At 46.0% G+C, this 14,133-nt stretch overlaps 2 protein-coding genes across 3 annotated transcripts in view; one reads left to right on the top strand and one right to left on the bottom strand.

The window, feature by feature from the left end:
* LOC144737385 (uncharacterized) overlaps positions 1-311 on the bottom strand; it is a 65,829-nt gene extending 65,518 nt beyond the window's left edge. The window contains exon 1 of the mRNA XM_078620062.1: positions 152-311. The gene's annotated coding sequence lies outside the window, so the exon portion shown is untranslated. The remainder of the gene's footprint in view (positions 1-151) is intronic.
* Positions 21-7,004, top strand: MRPS23 (mitochondrial ribosomal protein S23). Of its 2 annotated transcripts, none has more exons than XM_078620087.1 (5): positions 21-139; positions 1,892-2,113; positions 2,966-3,037; positions 3,792-3,912; positions 5,407-7,004. In XM_078620087.1, exons 1-5 carry the CDS (start codon positions 93-95, stop codon positions 5,476-5,478), a joined length of 534 nt encoding a protein of 177 aa, XP_078476213.1. In that variant the 5' UTR covers positions 21-92; the 3' UTR covers positions 5,479-7,004. The 2 variants fall into 2 exon arrangements, with proteins under 2 accessions (XP_078476213.1, XP_078476220.1); XM_078620094.1 differs by lacking the exon at positions 21-139 and adding an exon at positions 194-1,270.
* Positions 7,005-14,133: the final 7,129 nt, after the last annotated feature.

Raw genomic sequence — 14,133 nt, 5'->3', positions numbered from 1 at the left:
ATAGATGACGTCACGTCAACGATAGGTAGGCTGGGGGGGGCTAGGGGTGACGTCAGCCACCCCCCCTCAACTGCCACCATCCTCACTACATCATGGCGGGGCTGACTCGCATCGAGCGTCACGGCACCATCTTCTCACGGTGCGCCCCCACCTCTCCTCCTCCTCTCCTCCTCGCGGTTGTCGCGCCCCCGCGTCGTCGTCGCGCCGCTCTTAGCCGCCGCGACCGTGGCTGCTGCTGCCGCTGTTCGTCGCGGGTTCTGTGAGCGCGTCCGACCGCCGCCGCCTCCTCCTCCTGCTTTAGGCCGCGGCGTTCAGGGTCACCGGGTCACGTGACCTCCCCCCCCCCTCCTCCCCAACACGTGGGGAGCGGTGGCGCAGCAGTGAGCGCAAATCCAGCCACTTGTGCCCGATTTGTCGTGAATTCCATGCGCACGTCTTAGTCACGCGCGCGCGTTGTGAATGTGCCAGACTCCGAATCCGTCGGGAGGTTGGCCCACACGAAGCTTGCAGTTTCTCTGGACAAAGTTATGCCCTGGTCCCCCTTCCCTACGCTTGGCAAACGTGGAATCATTCAAAGGAACATCTGCGCCGGTTTGAAATTATTCAGGCTTGGGTTTAAATAGCAGAGGTGTGGACTCGAGTCATGTGACTTGGACTCGAGTCAGACTCGAGTCATGAATTTGATGACTTGCGACTCGACTTGGACTTGCATAACAATGACTTTGTCCCACCTATGAGATGTGGACTCGAGTCATGTGACTTGGACTCGAGTCAGACTCGAGTCATGAATTTGATGACTTGCGACTCGACTTGGACTTGCATAACAATGACTTTGTCCCACCTCTGTTAAATAGACTGGATATATTGTGAGGAGCTCACAGATCCTTCAGATATTTTGGACACGTTCCCGTTAGTGTGATTCCTCCGGCAGGCAAGGCTGCGTTGGCTAGGTCATGTAGCCTGCATGCCCAGCCACCGCATGCCCACACAGCTTCTGTTTGGCTGGATAGAGCGGGGATAAACGGGCTTGGGACTAACTAGAGAATAGATGGAGTGATGTGGTACAGGAGGATGTGGAGCTGATGGGACTTGCCGACGACTGGTACCGGCGGTGTCAAGACGGCCTCTTTGGGGGAGGTTGGTGAAGGACGTTGCTACTGGGCAGTTGGAGGCAGTCGCCCTCCAGCAACAGCGGAGGAGCGACGCTCACAACAACGACCGGAGCGCCGGGTGGCTAAAACACAGCAAGTTGCCACAGTAGGAAACACAGGTGGTGCATCTGTCGGTCATCTCAGTCAACCCATGACAGCGAGATCTGTTCCGTGACCTGCCAGCGAGCCTTCGACATTTCACGTGGCCTTAAAGTGCACCTAGAATTCTAGATTTGAAGCTTTCGTGACTCCAGGAATCCATGCACCTAGCATGGTACAAGCGCCGTGATGAACGGCGGTTGTTGTACCTGTGTGTATGTGTGCAAGAACATGAATTAAGTTAATATATTGTCGATAACGGAGGATAGATTAAATTAGTTTCCTGCGTAAATTTATTGCCGGTTTTTGAACGTACATAAAGAATGAAACGGAGCAACACATTGAGGTGCCGCGGTGGCGAGATGTTAACCACCTTGCCTGGTATGCAGGAGTTGGTGGGTTCCATCCCGACCCTGACGCCCGTATATTTGAAGTTTGCATGTTCTCCCCGTGGTCGTGTGGATCTTTCTCCGTGTCCTCCGGTTATTTCCTCCACATTTAGAAACGAGTATTTGGCTGAAATACATTTCCACGTGATTAGCCACTTGAGCTATCATTTGTGGCCTGGTCGCTTCTGATAAACAGCTACATACCTTCCTTGGCAAAGTAAAAAAGTTTAAGTCTTTTTATGTGTATCGCAGGGTGCGCGACCTGATGCGTGCCCAGGTGATCAAGGAGGCCGACCGGCCATTGTGGTACGACATCTACGCTGCCTTCCCACCAAAGCGCGAGCCCAAGTACCAGGGCACGTGGACGCCACTGCTGCCCACGCGCTCGCAGCGCAAAGTCGCGCACCGTGAACAGCTGCGCCCCGAGCCAGACCCCGTGCGCGCCATCGTTTACACCGAGGACACCGTTCGCGCGTACGTACGTCCGTCGCGCCCTTGCCCTCCTCTGGGACAAATATAGATTCCATTTTATTAGTCAGGTCTCTTAGAGACGCTTTTAACAGATTGATCTGTCAAGTCTGTTGTTTAAATGCATCCGTGAAAAAGATTAGCTCTGAGCTTCATAGCTCATCGGATGCCTCCAGCCTAAATAAAGATTCTGATTCTGATTTCCAGACTTTTGCCCAAGGACGTCGCAAGAGACCACCTCATCAATGTTTTTTGTATAGAGATCTCAGCAGAGACTGCGGTGTTGTCGATGGTTCCTGTCATGGAACTGGCTTGGCAATCTATTCCCAAACACCCCCATTAGATCTAGATTTGAAGTTTTCGTGACTGCAAGGATCCATACTCTTTGGTTTTTTCAGTAAAGTCACATAGGTGAAAATAGAATAAAAATTAACATAACTAAATTAAATCGCGACGTTTCGGGCATAACACAAAACGCCGAAGTATGCCTAAGAGGCATACTTCAGCGCTTGTTTTTTCTCTGTGTTTGTCCCCACCTGAGGACGGACGCTTGTGTTGCGCCTGAAACGTCGTGATTTAATTTAGTTATTTTTATTTTATTTTCACCTACGTGACTTTAACGAAAAAACCAAAGAGTACCCCCATTAGAGACTGATTTGTTAGTCTTTTGTCTGGAAACTCCATCATAGACTGTTGTACAGTCATGCGCCTGTATGTGAGAGTCCACATGTGAATGTGTGATCGTGTGTTCATATGTGCTGGTCTGGATGTCACATTTTTTTTGCACGTAGTGTTGTACATGTATTTACCTGTGTGTGCATGTGCGTGCATGTTTATGTTACGTGTTTGCGTATGCAGGCGATTTTTCCAGACATACACTGCGGGCCGGTACGACCTCACCAGACCCAACTTTGTGTCGCTCTCACAGAGGTGAGGTGTGCTAGTCATGTGACCACAAATGATACGTATGTATATATGTTGAACTTCTTTCGCACGTACGTAGACAACTGTGCAAAAGGCAGTTCTAAATATATGAGTTTTCAATCTAGATTCAAAATTGCCTAGCTCTAGTGGCCTCTTAATATTGAAAGATTGCTGATTGTCATGTGCTTGTGTGATTGCATTGCAGAATTGTTGCAGCATTGTGTGTTGGCTTTGAATTGTTACATAGTAGTTGGTGTCCATTATTTTTGTATGAAGCATATTTAGGGATTGGTGTGCATGATATGACTGTTGGGGTATGGATGTTTGTGTTGGCGATATGCAACGTATTGGGGTAATATTCTTTTTTATTGCCATGAAATTTGGTAATCCTTAAAAGTTAACTTAACGTTCATGCTTTGTTGTAGCACTGCACCTATAGCAGCATCATATGTTGCAGCTGAAGTGGGCATTGTATCAGTAAGGTGTACATTGATGTTAAATTGTATTGCGCTTGTGGTGACATACTGCCAATGTATATTTTCTATGGCTGTTTGAAGTGTGCTAAAATCACCTCCACTGCCGACGCGATGTGGGGAGGCCTTCATCCAGCAGTCGATTGACAAATGGTTGATCATTGTGGCAATTCGTGGCTGATCCAATATGGTTCTGGTGTGGTTGTATGGGTGCCGCACAGGTCTATGTGCTTGTTCGTGGAGAAGTGTGGTTGTTGATGTGCGGTGATTGTGATGATTTGGTCTAGGTTTGTGCAGCGCTATGAGGAGCTTCAGGCATCTGGGGATCACCCTGAGGAGAATCTATTTGAGGAAACTGGGAAAGCATTGTTGGCAGATGGCATTGTTCTGCGGCGAAAAGGCAGCAAGGTATTCCACATGTTGAATCTGGACCCTACAACACACAGCCCCCAGAACCAACATTCAATACCATAACACAGGAACACCAAAGTCGTCAACTCAAAACACAAAAAGCACCTTTGAACCCAAGAACTCGTAACACACAGTGTACAAAACCCATGGTCTCAAAGCACGCAACACACTCAGGGTTCTAGACACACATTACTCCAACACCTTTATTTTGGGTTATGTTTTGGAACTTGCTCATAGCCTTTGTCCAAGGTTGATCAACGACTATTTTGGGTTTATGCTGAGGGTTTTAGTCATTGATTAGGCAACAATTTATCCGTTCATAATAGAACATGGAAACAAAGCATTTAAGATGCAATTATGAAGAAGAACAGGTTGCGGTCATGGGTCGGAGCACATGTAGAGGATGGAGGAAGGAAATTTACCGAGACAGCATTGGAGTGGTTTCCTAGATGCTTGTGACCAAGGGAAGGCTCTAAAGCCAAATTGTGCGATATTACTAGTAGGAACCTCCTGGTTACATCAGCCCACAGGGGATTATTGTGTCCGTCGTGCAGGGAGGGGCTGGGTGGGGAGGGAGGGGCTGGGTGGGGAGGGGCTGGGTAGGGAGGGGAGGGGCTGGGAGGGGAGGGGCTGGGTGGGGAGGGGCTGGGTGGGGGGGGGTGGGAGGGATGGGGCTGGGGCTGGGTGGAAAGGGGCTGGTCACCCTGTGGTGCCCTTATAAAACTCAACGTTTAACCTACTCACGCCGGCTTGTGCCCGCCCACAGTCGAGCATATTTGCGGAATACACCACGCCGCCGTTGACCCTGGCCATTGACCGAGCAACCCAACGTTCCTACCAGCTCCCTCCGCAGGAATGTGTTTTGAGAAAGGCCCTTGTGGGCTGGGTATCAATTTTGCAGAAGCTGAGTGATTTGGCAGAACGAAATTGGTGATTGTGAGGCGTGGTGGCATCGGCAGCATTCATTATGATGGCCTCTTGAACTTGCCTTCAAACCTTAGGTATATGCCCTTGGATGCATCATGTATTATTTCATTGTTTGCTGAATTAAGGTCAGTGTTGTGCCCTGGGATTGTGTTCTGGCAGTGTCCTGGTCTGTTTTCTGGTTTGTATGTCAGATCAGCATGAGGTTTGTACTAAGAATGTTTTTTCAAAGCTGCATCTTGGGCTAGTTTAAAGTTTATTTTGTTTAACCAGGTGAAAACCCAAGAGACCAGGATAGTCTAATTTGCAAGAGTTACCTGGGACTGGTTATTAGTTGGGTGAAAAAAAATATTCATGGCTTGTGTCAGGGTTTGCTGGTTATGTCCTGGTTTGTGTTGGTGCCAGGTGTTGTCAGAGTTTACTGTAAACAGTGTCCTAGTTTGTGCTCTGTCGTTATGTCTCTGGACAGGTAGCAACACTGACCTTCAGGTACTGTCATTCAGTTGCGTGAGATGTATTCATCAATCGACGTCGCTGGTGTTAATCGTTTGTGTGTTTGCTTTTCAGCTTGAAACAGAGGTAGAAGCCGCCACCCCTGTGGGAGCATCAGACCAGCCTTATGAACCCGCAGCATCTTAACCACAAAACAACACGTGCACCAGCAACTGAATACTGTGACATTCATTGAACCAGCTTAGAGAGCTCACTGGTTGTGTATATCTATTCTGGAGAGATATATTCCAAATAATTCACACAAAAATAGTTTAATCTCTTTTAAATGAGCTAAAGCAACCATCACCCACACCGCTCGTCGTGACCTTTATCGCTAGTGGATACTTAATACTCGGGGATAAAGATTTTCCCTTGCTAAGACTCCTGTACATCATGATGATAATTTATATTGTGGTTCAGTATGCATGTACAACATGGGCACATGTACATGCCCACCCCCACCCTATGGACTCCCAAAAGTATTTTACCTGGTTCTAGATTTGAAGTTTTCGTGACTGCAAGGATTCATACTTATTGTTTTTTGAGTAAAGTCACGTAGGTAAAAAATTAAAATAAATGTAATTAAATCACGACGTTTTGGAAGCAACACAAGCAACCGTCATCAGGTGTTGACTGCTCCAGCAAAATTGCTGTGATTTTTTTTTTACCTACGTGACTTTACCGAAAAAACCTAAAGAGTATTTTACCTGGGTCAAACAAAAATATGACAGGACCAGGGTTGCAGTCAGTTTCCTCTAACTCGAAAGGGCCACACTGTATAGCACAGTGTACGAATCACTGCACCACCGCTGCCATTATAACATTTCCAAAAGTGAATGTTGGAGATGGACCTTAACGATGGATCAAATTTACATCATGTGGCCAAATCACAATGTTTTCAAGGTATTGTGGATTTTTTTGTCCATTTGGCAATGCTGCCCTCTATTGAGAGGCAAATTAGAAACCAGTGACGGGTGCATGGCTGGATTTTGATCAGCTCAGTTTATTTTGAGTTGAGGCTGATTGACCTAAGAAGCGATTTGCATTGACTACCTGACCATAATGTCTGATACGGTATCAAACACGTGATATGGGAAGGTAGGTTTTAGAGAGGTTGCATAGAAAATCGTGGCCATTTTATCAACATGGATAATTACCAGAATTGTGCGCAATCGAAAGCTTGTGCATCTGATACAGCTGTAAATATATGGTGATCACCCTGGTCTTACACAAGATATTTGATGAAGCATAATTTACACTTCATAATTGGCTTGGTAATACCACAGTCGCTTGGGTATTTCACAGATTATATTAGTTTTTTTTTACTGCAAGAAAACATCTGTTTAATAAATAACTATTTATGATCCCTAATCTTGCCTTTTTTCAGTTTTCACAAACGTACACAATGTACATTAAGCAAGTAAAAGCAAATTGATGTCACCAGCACGAGAGAGTTATACCCGTGAATTTCCGAATGCTATCCAATTACAGCAGGGGACACCTTATCGGAGCTGTGTAGGACACTGAATTGTGGATATGGACATCGAGGTTATGAGATGTTTCACATCTTCAACTCTTAAGATTTTTTTTCCTCCCGAGTTTGGCAGCTCCTGTTTCCGACAGTGACTTCCCTTGCATTATTGCTTTTAATAAAAAAAATGACATCGCCTGAGTAGATTTGGTCTTGTCCATTTGGTCTTGTCCATTCGGTCATATCTGTCACTTTTACAATGGATGTATAGACATCCGTCTACATAAGGTGCTTACATTTTTTTAATATACGAATGAAAATTTGCAACAATACCACAATAAATGTGCCTCCGGCCTCTGGAGACCACCTGGAGAAGATTCCCTGCATGTGTTTACAATGATGGCGAATAAGTGGAGACTGACTTTTTGAAGCTATTAACATACATTTATTATGTTAGTGTATCCGTTTCTCATTAAAAACGACAGTCCCATGAAAGTGTTAAAACATTTTTTAAGCACCCTGTTTATATGGAACAGATACATTAATGAAAATTCCTCGAAAAATTATGGATATCGAATCCTACTTTCCCTTCGTATACGGAAAATATAGTTGTTGAAAAGTTGCTCAAATGGCGAATTTCCGTATATTGTTTTGCCGTAAACGAGGGATGATTTTAAAACAGTTCTGAAAAACAAGATTTGACTGGCACTTCAGTGCTTACGTACCCTAGGGGGCACAGTTGATGCAATCACAGGCGAATCGCCAAAGACATTTGGCGAAGCTGATGCGTTGGCAATGGTGCACAAGCACAATTAAAAAAATAACTAGACCACATTTCGGGCGATGGGAGTTCTCTCCAGCATGCGCTATATATATTTAAGGAAGTGTCATGGATTAATGTTTTTCAGCCAAAATAGGTGGTGGTGGGGAACTGTTCCCCACAACTTTCCATCCTGGCAATCTTATGATTTACCACAATTCGGGGTTCCAATTTTATTCAAGAAAAACACATTTTTAATTGAAGTCAATTGGGGTTCTAGTTGCTGCAGGAGTTTTGGAACCTATCACTGTAAATACAATCTAGATATGCAAAAAGATTAGATTGTTGTGTTTTGATGTACATTGTGAGATTAACGACGAATATCGAACGATGATCTAGTGCTTCATTATACACCTACAATAGAACCTCGGAGATCGAACGCACCAGAACTCGAACAAATCGGTGTTCGAACGACATTTCCGAACATGTTTTGCCCTGGAAACCGAACGAAATTCGGAGGTCGAACGGGCAATCGCGACTTGAAAGAACATGTACGGCTGAGACGTGTATGGCCAGCGTGCATGACGCTTGCCCAGATAAAGGTTTTACCACCTCACCACCTTCCACTCAAGCCATCAACTCTCCTACTACAGGTAAAGTGAAGTTGAATGTTCATTTATTTAATTTATTCAATTTATTTATTGTTTCTTGTTTTTTGTATGATTTTATGCATGTAATTACTGTAAACTTCGTGTAAAAATGCTTTATAATGAGATTTCTTGTGTCTGGAACCAATTAATGTCATTTACATTCATTCTTATGGGGAAAATTAATTCGGTGTTCGAACAAATCGGTGTTCGAATGGCCTTCTGAAACGAATTAAGTTCGATCTCCGGGCTACCACTGTATTTGTCAATTACATAGTTACTTATGAGCAAGCCTTCACCACAGCACCTACGTCTGTCCTATGCCCTCCAATCAGTGAGCATTCCATCTGTGACACGCGCGTATGTACCTCGTCTTCCTGGTAACGACTTGTCGCATGTCGTAACGCAATTCTACGTGTGTTCATCCACAGTTGCCCACACTTGCACATCGGTCATCTCAGATATGCATCGCATTCGTGAGGGTTGCATGTGGTGGCGCACGCTTCTGTGGTCCAATGCCTTTTTGGCGGGGTTTGGTTTGGTGGTCCACATAGATCTTTAGAAAAGCCTCAACTCCATTGAGAAGTGAGGTGGCTACGAAAACCTGGGGTCACCCTGCTGTGGTCAAAGTCGAACTTTGAAAATTACTTGCAAATTGCCTGATTGGGTAACTCCACATAGCAACGTCGAAACTGCAGCGGATTATCCTCGTCTGTAAACAAAACTTTATTAATGACCTCGTGCTATCAGAATGGCACGAATATCAAACGGACTCGATATTGTATTGCATTTGATTGGCAGGACGACTGAAGTCTCATCTAGGATTGCTACCACCAAGGTAAAATTGACCAGGACATATCATGGGGATAAGAATAACCCACAATACCAGTAGAGGGGAAAACTACGATTTTGTCATTCAAGCAAACTCTGATTAGCACGGTTGGCTACACAAGGTGTGAAAGAAGTTCAACATACGTACTAATTGCATATCACAACGATGCACAATCGGCAACACATAAACATCATATATACCCAGAGACCTTCTAACTAGATTCTTCCGTGAAAATGTGTTAAGCTCTGTTAAATCTATCATTTGTTTTTCCTTCAGCATTGCAAAACCTACTCAAGCCACGCAGTGACGCCGTCGCTATTATTGAAACATTACAGATGTAGTGGTATTATTGTGCATCTCCCATGCTGTTAACCGGTGGTATCGGACACGTGCCAATAGGGGGCAGAAGACGGCCTCAGCCCCAGTGTTAAGGGACTATGGCCCACAGGGCCCAACGGTAACCCCTATGGAATAGCATGACCAGAGGTCCAGACCCCAGGAGGGGGGCTGGGGGTTGACATCACCCCCAGGCAGAGGTCGCAAACGGATTTTGATTCCTTACCCGTACCCGGCCGCACCAGGGTCGCAAACGTTCACTACCCGTACCCTACCCGAAATGAGTGACAAACGGGTACTCATCAGTGACTCACGGCCTACCCGTACCCGTACCCGGCCGCACCAGGGTCGCAAACGGCTACCCGTACCCGTACCCGGCCGGGTACGGGTAGCCGGGTATCGGGTAGGGTACGGGTATCGGGTACCCTGTTGCGACCTCTGCCCCCAGGTCCTGCTGTAAGGTTCGAGAAGGAAGGTGTGGCCACGGCTCTGTATAAAAGCCGGACCTCTGAACGGTCCCGGCAGTCGTTTCTCGCCTGAAGATTGAAGAAGCCTCCTCAAGAGAAGAGCCCAAAGGGCAGAGCTGGACCCCTGGCCAGGGCCGGCTCAAGCGAACCAGTGAAGACTGAAGAGAAGAGCCTAAGGGGCAGAGCCGTACCCCTGGCTAGGGTCGGCTTAAGCTTATACCAGTGAAGACGCAAGCTTCATTCGTGAGAGGTGTACGTTAGCCAGTAAGAGGCGTATTAGTCTGTAGGGGCTACCTCCCTAGCATATCGGGTGTAAGGGGCCGTTACCCCTTTGTGTTACGCAGTTATTGTTTAAATACAAGCGTGTTGCATCAGATAACTCTCCTCTAGTTATTTACCCACTACACATACATCAATGCGTATTCAAAACATAATGGCAACAAGCCATAATACAGGTTTTTTGGGTTAGATTGTGTGAACATATAAAAGAAGAACACACATACTCTTTGGTTCTTTCGGTAAAGTCACATAGGTAGAAATAAAATAAAATGAATCACGACGTTTCGAACGCAACACAAGCGCCCATCTTCAGGTGCAAATCGCGACAGCTGCGATGTCTGCTGCGAGCAGCACGATGTCTGCTCCCTTGTGAAGAGAAGCTGTTGCCAGCAAGAGTTCATATACGTTTTGAGAACAAAGGCAGCCGAAGTAGTGTTAATGGGGTATTATTTATTACCCTTACACTATAATACCGCAGCTGTCGCGATTTTCAACAGAAGACTGGCGCTTGTGTTGCGTTCAAAACGTGATTTATTTTATTTTATTTCTACCTACGTGACTTTACCAAAAGAACCAAAGAGTATGGATTCCTGCAGTCACGAAAGCTTCAAATCAAAAGTACACATTGTCATTTATATGCATTCATGAACCCCCCCCCACTTTGCGCAAGAAGAGCACACAAGTGTTGTCATCACATCTTCCCCTCTATTTAAGGAACGAAGCTTAAGGATTTTTTCACAGCTCTGGCTGTCGCCTGATGAAGCTAGTTGTAATTACTGGCGAAACATCGTACTCATGTTGTAAATGTTGTTGCTTTGCTCTCCAACACACCGGTGTGCTGTACTAGTGTAATGTTGTACTCACACGGACACTTAACTTTTCTCGTGTGTCACTTTATTTACCTTGCATCCAGTGTTGATGCTCCTCACACTAAAACACACTCTTGTTCCGAACTCCCCGACTTCCCCCTACTCACCTCCACACACCTCGTGCGCGGTAACCACTCTGTCTCCCCCACTCTCTCTCTTACTCTATACTCTGATATCCTGTCCTCCTTCCCCCACACCTCCGCCCTCGTCCCTGCCCCCAGCAGGGGATCAGCCAACACTGCTGGGGAGGACAAGGTGAGGAGGGCGAGGTCCCAGGCGTCTTCTCCCCGACTCTTGTGTTCTTCATCCCTTGAGCACCAACCAACCAACTCCCCGTGCTGCTCCGCACACTCCCTTATATGTCCCTCCTCATTTGGGGTCCTCACTTACCCCCCATTAAGCTGGCGCCTCTACGGCGCCTCCGGCACTTGCTCTCTCTCTCTTATCGCCTCCATCTCCCGCCTCTCCGGCGCCCCAACACACACACCTGCTCGTCCCCAAATGCACCCGCTCAATCAATGCTTCACCCCATAATTGCTGCCACACCACTCCAGTGTCACCTCACCTCACCCTTTTGCTAACCCCGCACGTTACGCCACTACACTAGTAACCAATTGGCATGTTCTATTTACGTGACAAACCTTACTAATTGGCTATGTCGGGTGGTGGCGAGTTTAACGACACATTTATATATTTACGCGATCTAATCCCAAAAAAAAATCTGTATTATGGATTATATTGGTCGCGAAAGCCTACGTATTAAAATGGCAACAATGTCCACGACCCTATGTGTAAACGCCATCACAGTGGGTGTGCGTTGTATAAAGTGCGAGTGCACGCCAGCTTGAGTTAACCAATTGCCTTATTTAAATGCATTTTCTCGATCACGCCACCACTGGCAAAATGGCCTCTACCAGGGGCAGCCCTCGAGAGCTCCTCTAGAGGGTCATTCTCCTACTCTTCCATACTGACCAGACGTGTTTTAAGAGGTTGGAGTATCCGCACTTTACTTTACCACCCGCGACCGATTGACTGTGATGTAGTCATTCGCATTGCTGTGTGGAGGGAGGTGGCAAGGAGATTTAAGAAAAGTTCCCATTATGTAAACTGCCGTGCCAGGAAATCGAGCCGGTGACCTCTGGATGGCAAGCAAAGTGTGCAAATTATTTCACCATTCATGATTATTCCTAAGAAGTAGAATAATCAACAAAGTCAACTAAATCTCTTAACTGCACATGAGGCCATTGGGCTTTTGCATGTGTTTTTACAAGGGAGACCGGCACAGCTATTATTCCATAATTGTAGTCTGACTACATCACTGATATTTTATAACGAAAATGGAACAAAATCTGTACAGTGCGCAAAGAAGCATGCAAAGGTGCATACATTGCTTGGGATATTATGCGGAGAGACAGAAAGTGAAACATGGATCAGAGGGCAAATGCAAGTTCAAGAAATCACATTGACTTAAGGAAAGTAAGTGGGCTTGGGCAAGAAGTGTCACTCGAAGTGATCAAGACAAATCATGGAGTGGCACCCGAAAGACAGGACGTCTACCGAGCATATGGAGCAATGAAATAGGTTAATGTACATGTGCTAGGCAGATTATTGCTTTAATCCAGTTGTGGATTAACATAATAACACACACTTTTGAGCGCATATTTTTCGTGAATCGGACGCAATGTTCAATCGAGAACTCAGGGGCACGCTGCCAGAGCTCAACGTCCCTCATATGACAGTCTGAACAGGCGAAAACCTGAAAAGGTGAGAGACTGAACAAGTGAGACTTAATCGGCTGCTTGAAGGTAGATGATGGTGCTTGGATGCTGATACTCCGACTGATGCTCCTGCTGTTGTGGAGTGACTCATGCAACCAGCTATGGCTGCAGGGTTTGGTGGTCCATATTGTTTATGTCGTTTATTGTAAAATTTCGGTCACAGTACCTATATCACTGTTACATTGCTTTCATGGCTTTATTTTGGTGATTTCGAAAAGTTTTTTGGTTTGGCCATGTGTGTTCGTTGTGGTACGGAGTTACACTGATGGCCATAATCTAAGTTGTCTTGTGGTTGTTGTTGTTTGACTTGCATCCCACTGGGATTTTTGCACACAGCGTTGGTGTACGGTGCTTTTTCTGGAAGACTTTGCAGTTTTTTCCTGGATTTTCTATTTGCACATAGTCACATAGTCACTTTAAGATGTTTTCTTGTTCATGTTTTTGTTTGTTGCGGTTGCACCCGATTCAAGAGCCGAATGGCTCACAGGGCTATACCAAATAAATCAAACTGAAACTGCTGCTTTGTGCAACTTCCAGATGATTGCCAGTGCAGTCACATTGGAAAACGCCCCTCAGCCAATGCAAGTCCTGGTTCTGGGTACGATGCCCCCGATGTTAGATATACTCCGTAAGACGTGGCGGTATTTGCCGAGGTCAGTGGAGTGAAAAAATGCGACGAGGTACGGCGAAAGACCTTGACAAAGAGCTCGGTGGCACAAGGCGGGATGTTAGTTTGAACGTAGTGTATATAGCGCCTTCACCAAGACGCTTTACAGAGAAACACGTTCCTTCGGAGTGGGCAGGTAGGAACTTGGTTGGACAGCGCATTCGTGCACGACAGAAAGCTCGCGGTCACGTGACGCACTTCAACCTATCCGGGAGCGTACATGTTTGGGAGGGGCTATGCACGACAGACAAATAATCCCTGGTGGGCAGTGTGGAACTGTTGTTCCTACCTGTATTAAGAACGCTACGTATGAATGCAATGGTGGAGCTGAGGTGAATAAAATAGATGAGAGGAAGCAATGGGCGAATATGTGATGCATGAATTTAGCCAAAGCGAAATTGATGACAGTAAATGACGAGAATGAGTGATAGCCGTGTAATGGGAATTTGAAGAGGGAACATTTTGACTTAAAACTTTCTTGACTGCAGGAATTCATATTCTATGGTTCTTTTGGTAAAGTCACATAGATAGAAAAATAAAAAAAAGTGAATAAAAATATCACGGCGTTTCGATCGCAACACAAGCTTTCGTCACCAGGCAAAGGAGTCAGCCTCTAGAGGCAAGCTGTTTATAAAGGTTTAGGGATGGGTGTAGCCCAAGTGTATCAACAGCACCAGGAGTATGGGTGGTGCACGA

Source organism: Lampetra planeri, chromosome 3, assembly GCF_965212315.1.
Source record: "Lampetra planeri chromosome 3, kcLamPlan1.2.h2, whole genome shotgun sequence".
In the NCBI taxonomy this organism is placed as follows: Eukaryota; Metazoa; Chordata; class Hyperoartia; order Petromyzontiformes; family Petromyzontidae; genus Lampetra; species Lampetra planeri.
The sequence above is the reverse complement of the archived record's forward strand: the minus strand, read 5'-3'. Positions and strand labels throughout refer to the sequence as shown.